General features: G+C 43.8%; 1 protein-coding gene across 2 annotated transcripts in view; it reads left to right on the top strand.

Moving 5' to 3' along the window:
• Positions 1–1,458: 1,458 nt before the first annotated feature.
• SLC36A3 (solute carrier family 36 member 3) overlaps positions 1,459–12,851 on the top strand; it is a 33,826-nt gene continuing 22,433 nt past the window's right edge. For both annotated transcript variants that reach the window (XM_003828993.5, XM_008954431.5), the window contains exons 1-2: positions 1,459–7,800; positions 12,315–12,405. In XM_003828993.5, the coding sequence (XP_003829041.1) occupies positions 7,673–7,800; positions 12,315–12,405 (219 nt within the window). In that variant the 5' untranslated portion in view covers positions 1,459–7,672. The remainder of the gene's footprint in view (positions 7,801–12,314; positions 12,406–12,851) is intronic.

Here is a 12,851-nt window from a genome sequence, read left to right as displayed (position 1 = left end):
CCTACAGGATCTAGAAAATAGCCTCAAAAAGGTAAATCTAAGTTATTGGCCTTAAAAGAGGAAGTAGAGAAAGAGGGGGAGAAATGTCATTCAAAAGGATAATAGAGAACTTCCTAAACCTAGAGAAAGTCATCAATATCCAAGTACAAGAAGTTTATAGAACACCACGCAGATTTAACCTAAACAAGACTACCTTAAGGCATTTAATAATCAAACTCTCAAAGATCAAGTATAAAGGATCCTAAAAGCAGCAAGAGAGAAAAACAAACAAAAACACCATGGAGCTCCAATATGTCTGGCAGCAAGACTTTTCAGTGGAAACCTTATAGGCAAGGATAGAGTGGCATGACATATTTAAAGTGCTGAAGGAAAACACTTTTACCCTACAATAGTATATCTGGTGAAAACATATTTCAAACATGAACGAGAAATAAAGACTTTCCCAGACAAACAAAAATTGAAGGATTTTATCAACACCAGACCTGTCCTACTGTGTCCAGAATTGGTGGGTTCTTGGTCTCACTGACTTCAAGAATGAAGACGCGGACCCTCGCGGTGAGTGTTGCAGTTCTTGAAGGTGGCATGTCTGGAGTTTGTTCCTTCCGATGTTCAGATGTGTTCGGAGTTTCTTTCTTCTGGTGGGTTCGTGGTCTTGCTGGCTCAGGAGTGAAGCTGCAGACCTTCCCGGTGAGTGTTACAGCTCTTAAGGCGGTGCGTCTGGAGTTGTTCCTTCCTCCCGGCGGGCTCGTGGTCTCGCTGGCTCAGGAGTGAAGCTACAGACCTTCCCGGTGAGTGTTACAGCTCTTAAGGCGGTGCGTCTGGAGTTGTTCCTTCCTCCCGGTGGGCCTGTGGTCTCGCTGGCTCAGGAGTGAAGCTGCAGACCTTCGCTGTGAGTGTTAACAGCTCTTAAGACAGCGCGTCTGGAGTTGTTCGTTCCTCCCGGTGGGCTCGTGGGCTCGCTGGCTTCAGGAATGAAGCTGCAGACCTTCGCAGAGAGTGTTACAGCGCATAAAGGCAGTGTGGACCCAAAAAGTGAGCAGTAGCAAGAGTTACTGCAAAGAGCGAAAGAACAAAGCTACCACAGCGCGAAGGCGGACGGAAGCCGATTGCTGCTGCTGTCTCGGGCAGTCTGCTTTTATTATCTTATCTGGCCCCACCCACATCCTGCTGATTGGTAGAGCCGAGTGGTCTGTTTTGACAGGGTGCTGATTGGTGCGTTTACAATCCCTGAGCTAGACACAAAGGTTCTCCACCTCCCCACCAGATTAGCTAGATACAGAGTGTCCACACAAAGGCTCTCCAAGGCCCCACCAGAGTAACTAGATACAGAGTGTTGATTGGTGTATTCACAAACCCTGAGCTAGACACAGGGTGCTGATTGGTGTGTTTACAAACCTTGAGCTAGATACAGAGAGCCGATTGGTGTGTTTACAATCCCTGAGCTAGATATAAAGGTTCTCCAAGGCCCCACCAGAGTAGCTAGATACAGAGTGCCGATTGGTATATTCACAAACCCTGAGCTAGACACAGGGTGCTGATTGGTGTGTTTACAAACCTTGAGCTAGATACAGAGTGCCGATTGGTGTATTTACAGTCCCTGAGCTAGACATAAAAGTTCTCCACGTCCCCACCAGACTCAGGAGCCCAGCTGGCTTCACCCAGTGGATCCCACACCGGGGCTGCAGGTGGAGCTGCCTGCCAGTCCTGCGCCGTGGGCCCGCACTCCTCAGCCCTTGGGTGGTCGATGGGACTGAGTGCCGTGGAGCAGGGGGCGGCACTCATCGGGGAGGCTTTGGCCGCACAGGAGCCCATGAAGCGGGTGGGAGGCTCAGGCATGGCAGGCTGCCTGTCCCGAACCCTGCGCTGCGGGGAGGCAGCTAAGGCCCGGTGAGAAATGGAGCGCAGCGCCGGTGGGCTGGCACTGCTGGAGGACCCAGTACACCCTCCACAGCCGCTGGCCCGGGTGCTAAGCCCCTCATTGCCTGGGGCCGGCAGGGCAGGCCGGCTGCTCCGAGTGTGGGGCCGCCAAGCCCACGCCCACCCGGAACTCCAGCTGGCCCGCAAGCGCCGCACGCAGCCCCGGTTCCCACTCGCGCCTCTCCCTCCACACCTCCCTGCAAGCTGAGGGAGCCGGCTCTGGCCTTGGCCAGCCCAGAAAGGGGCTCCCACAGTGCAGCGGTGGGCTGAAGGGCTCCTCAAGTGCCGCCAAAGTGGGAGCCCAGGCAGAGGAGGTGCCCAGAGCGAGCTAGGGCTGTGAGGACTGCCAGCACGCTGTCACCTCTCACTGCCAGAAATGCTAAAGAGAGTACCTCAATCAGAAAGAAAAGGACATTAATGAGCAATAAGTAATCACCTGAAGGTACAAAACTCACTGGTAATAGTAAATACACAGAAAAACACAAACTATTGTAACTCTGTAACTGTAGTGTGTGACCTACTTTTATCCTAAATAGAAAGACTAAACAATGAACCAATCAAAAATAATAACAACTTTTCAAGACTTAGTACAATAAAATATAAACAGAAACAATGAAAAATTAAAAAGCAGGGTGATGAAGTTAAGGCATAGAGTTTTTATCAGTTTTCTTTCTTTGTTTTTGTTCATTTGTTTGTTTATGCAGTGTTCATCTGTTATCAGGTTAAAATAATGGGTTATAAGATAGTATTTGCAAGCCTCATGGTAACCTCAAACCAAAAACATACAATGGATACACACACACACACACAAAAGCAAGAAACTAAAGCATATCAAAAGATAAAAATCACTTTCACTAAAGGAAGACAAGAAAAAAAAGAAGGAAGAGAAAACCACAACCAGAAAACAAGTAACAAAATGGCAAGAGTAAATCCTTACTTATCAATAATAACATTGAATGTAAATGGACTAAACTCTCCAATCAAAAGACATAAACTGGCTGAATGAATAAAAAACAAGACCCACTGATCCGTTGCCTATAAGAAAATGACTTCACCTATAAAAGCATACATAGGCTGAAAATAAAGGGATGAAAAAATATATTCCATGCCAATGGAAATAAAAAAAAAGCAGGAGTAGCTATACTTATATCAGACAAAATAGATTTTAACACAAAAACTATAAGAAGAGACAAAGGAGGTCACTATATAATGATCAAAAAGTCAATACAGCAAAAGGATATAACAATTGTAATTATATGTGCAGCAAACACTGGAGCACCCAGATATAAAGCCAATATTATTAGAGCTAAAGAGAGAAATAGATACCAATAGTTAGAGACTTCAACACCCAACTTTCTGCATTGGACAGATCTTCCAGACAGAAAATTAACAAAGAAACATAGGACTTAATCTCTGCTATAGACCAAGTAGATCTAACAGATATTTATGGAATATTTCATCCAGTGGCTTAAGAATCCACATCCTTTTCCTCAGCACATGGATCATTTTCAAGGATAGACCATATGTTAGGTCACAAAACAAGTCTTAAAACATTACAAAAAACTGAAATAATACCAAGCAGCCTCTCTGACCACAATGGAATAAAACTTGAAATCAACAACAAGAGGAAGTTTGGAAACTATACAAACACATGGAAATTGAACAGTATGCTCCTTAATGACCAGTGGGTCAGTGAAGAAATTAAGAAGAAAATTTAAAAATCCTTGAGACAAATGATACGGTAACACAACATACCACAATCTATGGGATACAGCAAAAGCAGTACTAAAAGGGAAGTTTATAGCTATAAGTGCCTACATCAAAATAGGGAAAACTTCAAATAAACAATCTAATGATGCATCCAGCTGGGAACGGTGGCTCACGTCTGTAATCCTAGCACTTTGGGAGGCCAAGGTGGGTGGATCACTTGAGGTCAGGAGTTCAAAACCAGCCTGGCCAACATGGTGAAACCCCGTCTCTAGTAAAAATACAAAAAAATTAGCTGGGTATGGTGGTGGGTGCCTGTAATCCCAGTTACTCGGGAAGCTGAGGCACGAGATCATTTGAACCCAGGAGGTGGAGGTTGCAGTGAGCCAAGATTGTGCCACTGCACTCCAGCCAGGGCAACAGAGCGAGACTCCATTTCAAAAAACAAACAAACAAAATGCAGCTTAAAGAACTAGAAAAGCAAGAGTAAACCAAACCCAAAATTAGTAGAAGAAAAGAAATAATAAAGATCAGAGCAGAAAAAAATGAAATTGAAATGAAAAAACAATATAAAAGATTGATAAAACAAAATGTTGGTTTTTTTGAAAAGTTAAACGAAATTGACAAACCAATAGTCAGACTAAGAGAATAGAGAGAAGATCCAAGTAAATAAAATCAGAAATGAAAAAAGAGACATTACAACTGATACTGCAGAAATACAAAGGATCATTAATGGCTGCTATGAGCAACTATATGCCAATAAATTGGAAAATCTACAAGAAATGGACAAATTCCTAGACACATACAATGTACCAAGATTGAACCAGGAAGAAATCCAAAACCTGAAGAGACCAATAACAAGTAATGAGATCAAAGCAATAATAAAAAGTCTCCAGGTAAAGGAAAGCATTGGACCCTATGGCTTAACTGCTGAATTCTACTAAACATTTAAAGAAGAACTAATACCAATCCTACTCAAACTATTCCAAAAAACAGAAAAGGAGGGACTATTTCCAAACTCATTGACTATTATAGAAGTTCAGTATTGCCCCGATACCAAAACCAAACAAAGATACATTAAAAAAAAAAAAAAAAGAAAAGAAAAGGAAATTACGAGCCAACATCCTTTTGTGTGCTTGCTCTGGGTGATGGTGATTTCCACGGTCTCTGTTTTGTAGTTGTGAGTTTGGCTTTGCCTTGTTTTAAAACAAGCATAATGTTTATTATAATTGATCACTGTCTTGTTTACTTGTTTACTGTTTGTCTTCCTACTAAGGGAAAGACACACTCCTTGAAAATGGAACCATGGTCCATCCTATTTATTGTTAAATCTGCAGCACCTTATATAGAATAGGCATGAGTTAGGTAAGTATTAAAACAATGAATAAATGACATGGCAAAACCCCATCTGTTTTGTTTTTTTTTTAATTTTTTTCTCGAGACGGAGTCTTGCTCTGTCGTCCACGCTGGAGTGCAATGGCGTGACCTCGGCTCACTGCAACCTCCGCCTCCTGGGTTCAAGCGATTCTCCTGCCTCAGCCTCCTGATTTGCTGGGATTACAGGCACATGCCACCATGCCTGGCTAATTTTTTGTATTTTTAGTAGAGATGGGGTTTCACCATGTTGGCCAGGCTGGTCTCTAACTCCTGACCTCAGGTGATCTGCCCACCTCGGCCTCCCAAAGTGCTAGAATTACAGGCATGAGCCACTGCACCCGGCCACAAAACCCCATATCTACAAGAAATACAAAAATTAGCTGGGCATGGTGGTGAATGCCTGTAGTCCCAACTACTCAGGAGGCTGAGGTTGGAGGATTGCTTGAGCCTGGGAGGAGGACGCAGTGAACTGTGATTATGCCACTGCACTTCAGCCTGGGTGACAGTGAGACCCTGTCTCAAAAAATAAAAATAAAATAAAATAATAAATGCATAAGTGCAACAGGGGAGGGGAAATTATTTTCAACTTGAGAAAAAGTCTTTTGGGCATCAGAAGAGAGAGATATTTCATTTGATATTCAGAGGAAGAGAGAAGCTCCCAGTGCTGATTTTACAGCAGCACTAAGAGGTGGTGTGGGGAGTACCTTGGCCCCCATGAGCTTCATAAGCAATCTATGCAGTCATCCCAAACAAACATGCAATCAAAGTCCAGTGCTGGTGCTTGCTCTGCAAAAGCAGCTTCAGGACACGATTTTGTTAATGCCAGTCCCATTCTTTCTGTTACTCACATCAAAAATATTGGAGTCTTCCTTGATTCCTCTCTCTTTTATACCCCACCTCAAGTTCATCAGCAGATCCTCTTGGCTTTATCTTTAAAAGTATCCAGAATTCAGTCATTTTTCACCATCTCTTTCACTACCACCCTGGTTTAAGCCACTACAGACTGACACCTGGGTCACTGCAACACCCTCCTGGATTATTGTAATAGCCTCCTAATTGATATCCCTTGCACCCCTTCAATCTGCTCGCAAAAAAAAAAAAAAATGGCCAGAGACATCCTGTCAAAATGTTTAAGTCATGTCATTTCTCTGCTCAGAACCCTCCATGATTTCTCATCTCTCTTAAAGTAAAATCCAAAGTTGTTACAATAGACTACAAGATCCTGCCCACCCACTCCATCCCGCTTTCATTACCTCTTTAACCACATCTCTGGTGTGACCATGTAATTTATCATCCAAACCAGCATATCTCTTTTTATTTTATTTTATTTTTTTTTTGAGATGGAATTTTGTTCTTGTCACCCAGGCTGGAGTGCAATGGTGCGATCTCCGCTCACTGCAACCTCCACCTCCCGGGTTCAAGTGATTCTCCTGCCTCAGCCTCCCAAGGAGCTGGGACTATAGGTACATGCTACCAAGCTCGGCTAATGTTTATATTTTTAGTAGAGATGGGGTTTTACCATGTTGGCCACTCTGGTCTCTAACTCCTGACCTCAGGTGATCTGCCCACCTCGGCCTCCCAACTCATTGCCATTCCTAAAACACCCCAGGCACTCTCCTGCCTCAGGACCTTTGCACTTCTTGCCCCTCTGCTAGGAGTTTCTTACCCAAGACCTTCATGAGTTGTGTTCCCTCATCTTGTTCAGCCCTTTGCCCAAATGTCACTTTCTAGGTGAGGCCCTCTCTGATCACCCAATCTAAAATTGCGACCCTCCCCCTAGCTGAAACTCTCTATTACCCTTGCCTGGATTTTCTCTATACCGCTTTTTACTAACAGATACTTGATATATTTGTTTCGTTTATTGTCTGTCTCCCCCAGCCCCTCCAGATTGTAAATTCCATGAGAATAGAGATTGTAGTAAGTTTTCTACCCTAATATATTCCCAGCATGGAGAACAGTTTCTAGCATATATTAGATGCTCAATAAATATTTTCTGAACAAATGATTTTTTTTAAACATGACCTGCACTCCCTTCCAAATCACTGGCAGGCCATAAGCCTCCTGTATAGAAATTCTGAGCAGGTGGCATTTGAACTGGGCCTTACAAGCCACTCTTCACCCCACACAGGGAACATGGTAGCTGGATTATGCTCTGTTGGGCCACACCTGCATCCCAGGATTCTGCTGCAGCTCATTGGCTGGGCAGCCTCCATTGTGAGGTAGCTCTGGTTTTTTCCTTGCCAAAGACAGACAAGCACTGAGCCTGGCCCCACGTCCAGGCACCAGGACCGCCAATCCAATGGTGTCTTCTTCCTCCCAGTCACACTGTTCACTTTGCTCTACAGCAGCAAGGGCTAAACTAGGAGAGGCCAAAAGCCCAGGCAAGTCCTGGTTGGGCAAGCAATTGCGAGCGAAACTGAGGACAATCCTGACTGAGATGGGTCTTTCATAAGTCCCCCAAGAGCCAGGTGAGGCATCATCAACATCAGCCTCTCCTGTCACCACCGCTTCCCTGATTCATGCACTTCAAGCTTCAGCCAGCAGCACGCATCCTTGGGGTTAGGAGCCAGCATCTCAGGTCGGCAGCCATGGTTTCTCTGGAGAAAGACCCGTCAGAGGCTCATTCAGAGCCTTAACCCTGAGCCTCTGCCACCTACCCACCGTGTTGAAGATGTTATTGCTTGGAAGGGACTACAACAGTGAGCTGAACTCCTTGGACAACGGACCTCAGTCACCCTCAGAGAGCAGCAGTAGCATTACTTCAGAGAATGTCCATCCTGCTGGAGAAGCTGGACTATCGTAAGTGGCCGCACCGCCCTTCCAGGCCTGAGGTCAAGCACTGCTGTTTTTGCAACTCTGGACTATGTCTTCCTTCATCTATCTCCTTAACACGCTTATTCCATTAACACGATATGCGTGGATAAAAGATGAAACCTTCAGAATCTAAGGAGGTCAATCCCTGTGGCTCTGGCTACTAGCCCTGTTTCCCAGTTTTTACGAAGAACCCAGCTAGAGCAGCCACCCTCAACATGAGCAGCTTGTCTCCAGAAACAGTTTCCTATCTCAGGCTGTCTGCCCTTTCCTTCCTCCCTTTCTTTCTTCCACAGTCTCTGGCTGCCTTCTTCTCCTCACACATCTGCCATTATTCTCTCTGCCTCTTCTCCCCAACCCCCCATGCCATCCATCCAGAAAACAAAAGGTGCTAACCCCACGTCTCCACCTTTACTGCCCCAAACTCAGACACATGGAACTCTTCTCTCTGTTTTTTAAATTAAATTTAATTTAATTTAATTTTAAGCTCCAGGATACATGTACAGGACATGCGGGTTTGTTACATAGGTAAACGTGTGTCATAGTGGTTTTGCTGCACCTATCAACCCATCACCTAGGTATTAAGCCCCATATACCTTAGCTATTTATCCTGATGCTCTCCCTTCCCCTGCCCCCCATCCCCAACCAGCCCCACTGTTTGTCTACTTCTCCTCCCTGTGTCCATGTGTTCTCATTGTTCAGCTCCCACTTACAAGTGAGAACATGCAGTGTTTGGTTTTCTGTTCCTTTGTTAGTTTGCGGAGTATACTGGCTTCCAGCTCCATCCATGTCCCTGCAAAGGACATGATTTCGACAGAACTCTTCTTCTAGGACTTACTGTCAATCACACTGCTATCTGGTAATCATCAGATCGGTAACAACTGTGGGCACAAAGAGATTATCAATGACAATCCCCAGTGTTGATAAGGATATCAGGAAATGCCCTCTCTCATCTTTTGGGAAGAATTAAATTGGTATCTTTCTAGATGGCAATGTTACAGGTCAAATCGTAAAATGTCATTTGTGTAAAACATACAAATATTTATTTGGCAAATGCTGTCTGAAAGTATACAACTCGTGCACACACACAAAACTGACAGCAGTGGTTGCCTCTGGGGAAGAGAATTTGGAGGCTGAGAGAAAAGAGATTTATATTTGTTTCATAAGGATTTGGATTATTGTGTTTTATCTTTTGAATTTTGTACTGTAAGTATTGCAATCTAGTTCTTTAAAGTATAATGAAATATAAATAAATATACCCTTTGATTAATAATACCCCTCTAGGAATTTTTTCTAATGAAATAATAGCACAAGAGTGCATAATTTTTATCAAAGCACTTGTTATAATGTAACCACTCAATGGGTTCACCTTGCCCTCTGCCTAGACAGAGACGATTTATCAAGACAGGGGAATTGCAATGGAGAAAGAGTAATTCATGCAGAATCTGCTGTGCAAGAGACTGGAGGTTTTTTTTTTTTTTTTTAGACGGAGCCTTGCTCTGTCGCCCAGGCTGGAGTGCAGTGACGCGATCTCACCTCACTGCAAGCTCGAGACCGGAGTTTTATTATCACTCAAATCGGTCTCCCTGAGCATTCGGTAATTAGAGTTTTTAAAGATAATTTGGTGGGTAGGAGCTTGGGAAGTGGGGAGTGCTGATTGATCAGGTTGGAGATGGAATCACAGGGGCTCGAAGTGAGTTTTTCTTGCTGTTTTCTGTTCTTGGGCGGGATGGCAGAACTGGTTGAGCCAGATGACCGGTCTGGGTGGTTTCAGATGGTCCATCAGAGTGCAGGGTCTGCAAAGTAACTCAAGCACTGATCTTAGATTTTACAATGTGATGTTATCCCCAAGAACAATTTGGGGAGGTTTAGACTCCTGGAGCCAGAGGCTGCATGACCCCTAAACTGTAATTTCCAATCTTATAGCTAATTTGTTAGTCCTGCAAAGGCAGAATGGTCCCCAGGCAAGAAGGGGGTCTTTTTGGGAAAGGGGTGATATCAATAGTCAAACCATGAAATGAATTCCTTCCCAAAGTTAGTTCAGCCTATGTCCAGGAATAAACAAGGACATCTTAAAGGTTAGAAGCAAGATGGAGTTGGTTAGGTCTGATTTCTTTCGCTGTCTTAATTTCCTCAGTTATAATTTTGCAAAGGCAGTTTCAATAATATTGAAAACTTGGAAACATTAAGAGAAAGGTTAACATATGAAACAAACATACAGTAGAATATGATACAGTCATTACAAGTGATGGAGGAAATGTATGGACATGGAAAGTGTGTAGCACATTTATTCATACAGAAAATTAGTTGAGGATCCAGCATGTATAGCGGTTCTCTTTATGTAAAATTCGGTGCATTTAGAGCAAATAAAGATGCCCAGAGGAGGGCTAATTATAATGTGTGGTTATTTTCCATTGGTGGGATTTTGGAATTTCCTTTTATAATAGCAATTGTATAGTTTTCGAGAAAAAATATAAACCCAATTTTTTAAGTCTCAGGGGAGCTTGCAACATCTATTTATGCTTCAAGGTCCAGATGGGTAAATGCTGTCAGCTAAGGCACAGTGGTTCCTCCGAAACCTTGTCTCACCTTTCCCACAATATCTGATTCAAATAGGGGCAAGACATTGATGCTGTCATGGGAAAGAAGTGAGAGACAAAGGAAAAAAGAGCAGAGGGTGGGAAATGGGACATCTTTTGGAGAAATTACTACTTAAGAATTGACAAATTACAGTTATCAAGAAATAAAAGTTATCTCTTGGAAGTAAAGGGACAATGGGTGCCCACGCTCCCCATCCTTAGGTGAATAGACTGCCCTAACAGAAGTTAGGTCAATAGACTTCACTCAATAGACTGAAGTCACAGAAGTCCCCAACAGTCCACCTGTTCTCTCAACCCAACCCTCTCTCAGGTCAGCATTGAAATGCAAAGACCTGGTTGGTTACAGCTTCTTCCTAGTCCCTTGCCATGACTCCCTAATGGATAAGACAAAGAGGTGTGAGCACTGTCTCTGCTGGACTCACTTGGGCAGTTGGTTTTGGCTCTCCTGGCCACCTGCAGACAATTTAAGTGTGGCAAAAGGGCATTCTCTGTCTTAGCCTGAGACTTCATCTGTATCTCCCAATGGCATCTTCAAGGTACCCTTTTGTTCTTGGGTGGAGGGGGCACTTCTACTTGCTTAAACCAGCCCATGCTTGCCTTTTTCCTATCATCCCAATTCTTCTTCCTCTTGAAGGATGCGCTTTCTAACAAATGAGCACCATGAAGGCCAAACCAAAGGTGGCAGTGAGGATGATGATGATGATGAGACAATGATATGACAATGATGATGCTCACATCTGTGAAGCACTTCATGATTCCATGATTCATCATGTTGTTACCTCTTTTGAGTCTTACAGCTTCCCTGGGACATAGGCAAAACTAGAATTTTCTCCCTTTTTTGGCAGTGAAACAGGATCAAAGCAGCTAAGGGCTTCCCAAAGTAGTAACCAAACACAGTAGGTTAGCGGCAGAGCTGGAACTCAGAATTAAGTGCTCCTATCTCTGGGTTCAATGCTTACGCATGTACTTTTTATTTAAGTTCCTTTTTGATTCTGTTTTCATGATCCTGTTCCCACCTTTCCTACCCAATCCACATCAGGATTGGAGCTGCCTGGGCAGGAGCTGCCAGCACAGGTGTGAAGAATATTTAGAACCCTAGGCCCTAGCACCCTGCTGGGACCATCATAAGTACTCTACATGCACAGTAACAATTGTTATTAAATTATTAAATTTTACCCAGTGCATAATGTCGATATATAGCAATTCATATATATATAATATATATATATATCACCATGCTCATCTGACTCTACTTTGCCACAATTCTCCCCACAGTCCTCCCCACTCCCTAGCATCACATGCAGCTCATTTCATATATATATATATATATATATAGAGAGAGAGAGAGAGAGAGAGAGAGCGCACAAGCAATTCATATTCACAATGAATATTGGTTGAACAAATGGATGAAGGAGTAAACTAAAACCAGTAAATATCCCATATATGGTAGATTTTTGTTTCTAGTGAGTGAGTTAATAAATAACCTGATGTCTCACTGTAGACTGAGGCAACTATTACTAATGTTTCCATTGTCTATCTAACTGCTAGACATGTATTAGGTCACAATAAATGTTATTTGAGAGAATAACTCATCAAAGAAATCACTGGATGAATTAATGAACCAACCAGTACTAGAGTGTTATCCAGAATGGTAGCAATTTTTATTTCCTTTAGAGCCTAGTGTGTATTAAAGATTTGTTGAGTCACTTGAACTAGCACCATCCCCAGATCAGATGTTCCAGGACAGACCCCTAGAACTGAGAGTTGTCTCCAAGTCCACCTCATCAGGTTTTGCCCCTCTTCCTATCAGGCGCTCTGGAGATGCCAGAAGGAGGCTGAGTTTCTGGCCATGCTTCCCTTCCACTAACGGTACCCTCTGTCTCCCTACTCTCCCCACCACAGGATGATGCAAACTTTGATCCACTTGTTGAAATGCAACATTGGCACAGGGCTCCTGGGGCTTCCCCTGGCCATAAAGAATGCCGGCTTGTTGGTAAGAGGCATATGTGGGATGGGAACTAGGTTTGCTCATTTGCGGAAGGGGGTGATAGGTCCCGAAGGCCTTCACACTGTTATCAATGGGCAATTTGGGGGTACCCTCTGCAATTGGAAATGTGCCTGTTGGCCTCAATCCCCTGGAGCCAACCTGGGTCCAACCTGAGCATCCCTGGAGGGGGCACACCATTACTCTTAAAGACTCACCATGCTCATCTGACTCTACTTTGCCACAATTCTCCCCGCAGTCCTCCCCACTCCCTAGGATCACATGTAGCTCATTTCGTCATTTGCATTAACAGCCCAATCCCTGCAGGCATTTGAGTGTGTGACTCCTGTTCCAAACTACTTGAGGGCGCATGAGAAAGTGTCTTGGACATGAAGATAGACGCCTCCATCAATCCCACCAATCCACTCTCCCCACACCAGCCTACCTCTTTCTCC

Source organism: Pan paniscus, chromosome 4 (assembly GCF_029289425.2).
Source record: "Pan paniscus chromosome 4, NHGRI_mPanPan1-v2.0_pri, whole genome shotgun sequence".
Lineage (NCBI taxonomy): Eukaryota > Metazoa > Chordata > Mammalia > Primates > Hominidae > Pan > Pan paniscus.
Note: the sequence above shows the minus strand (reverse complement) of the source record. Positions and strands in the feature narration are given on the sequence as shown.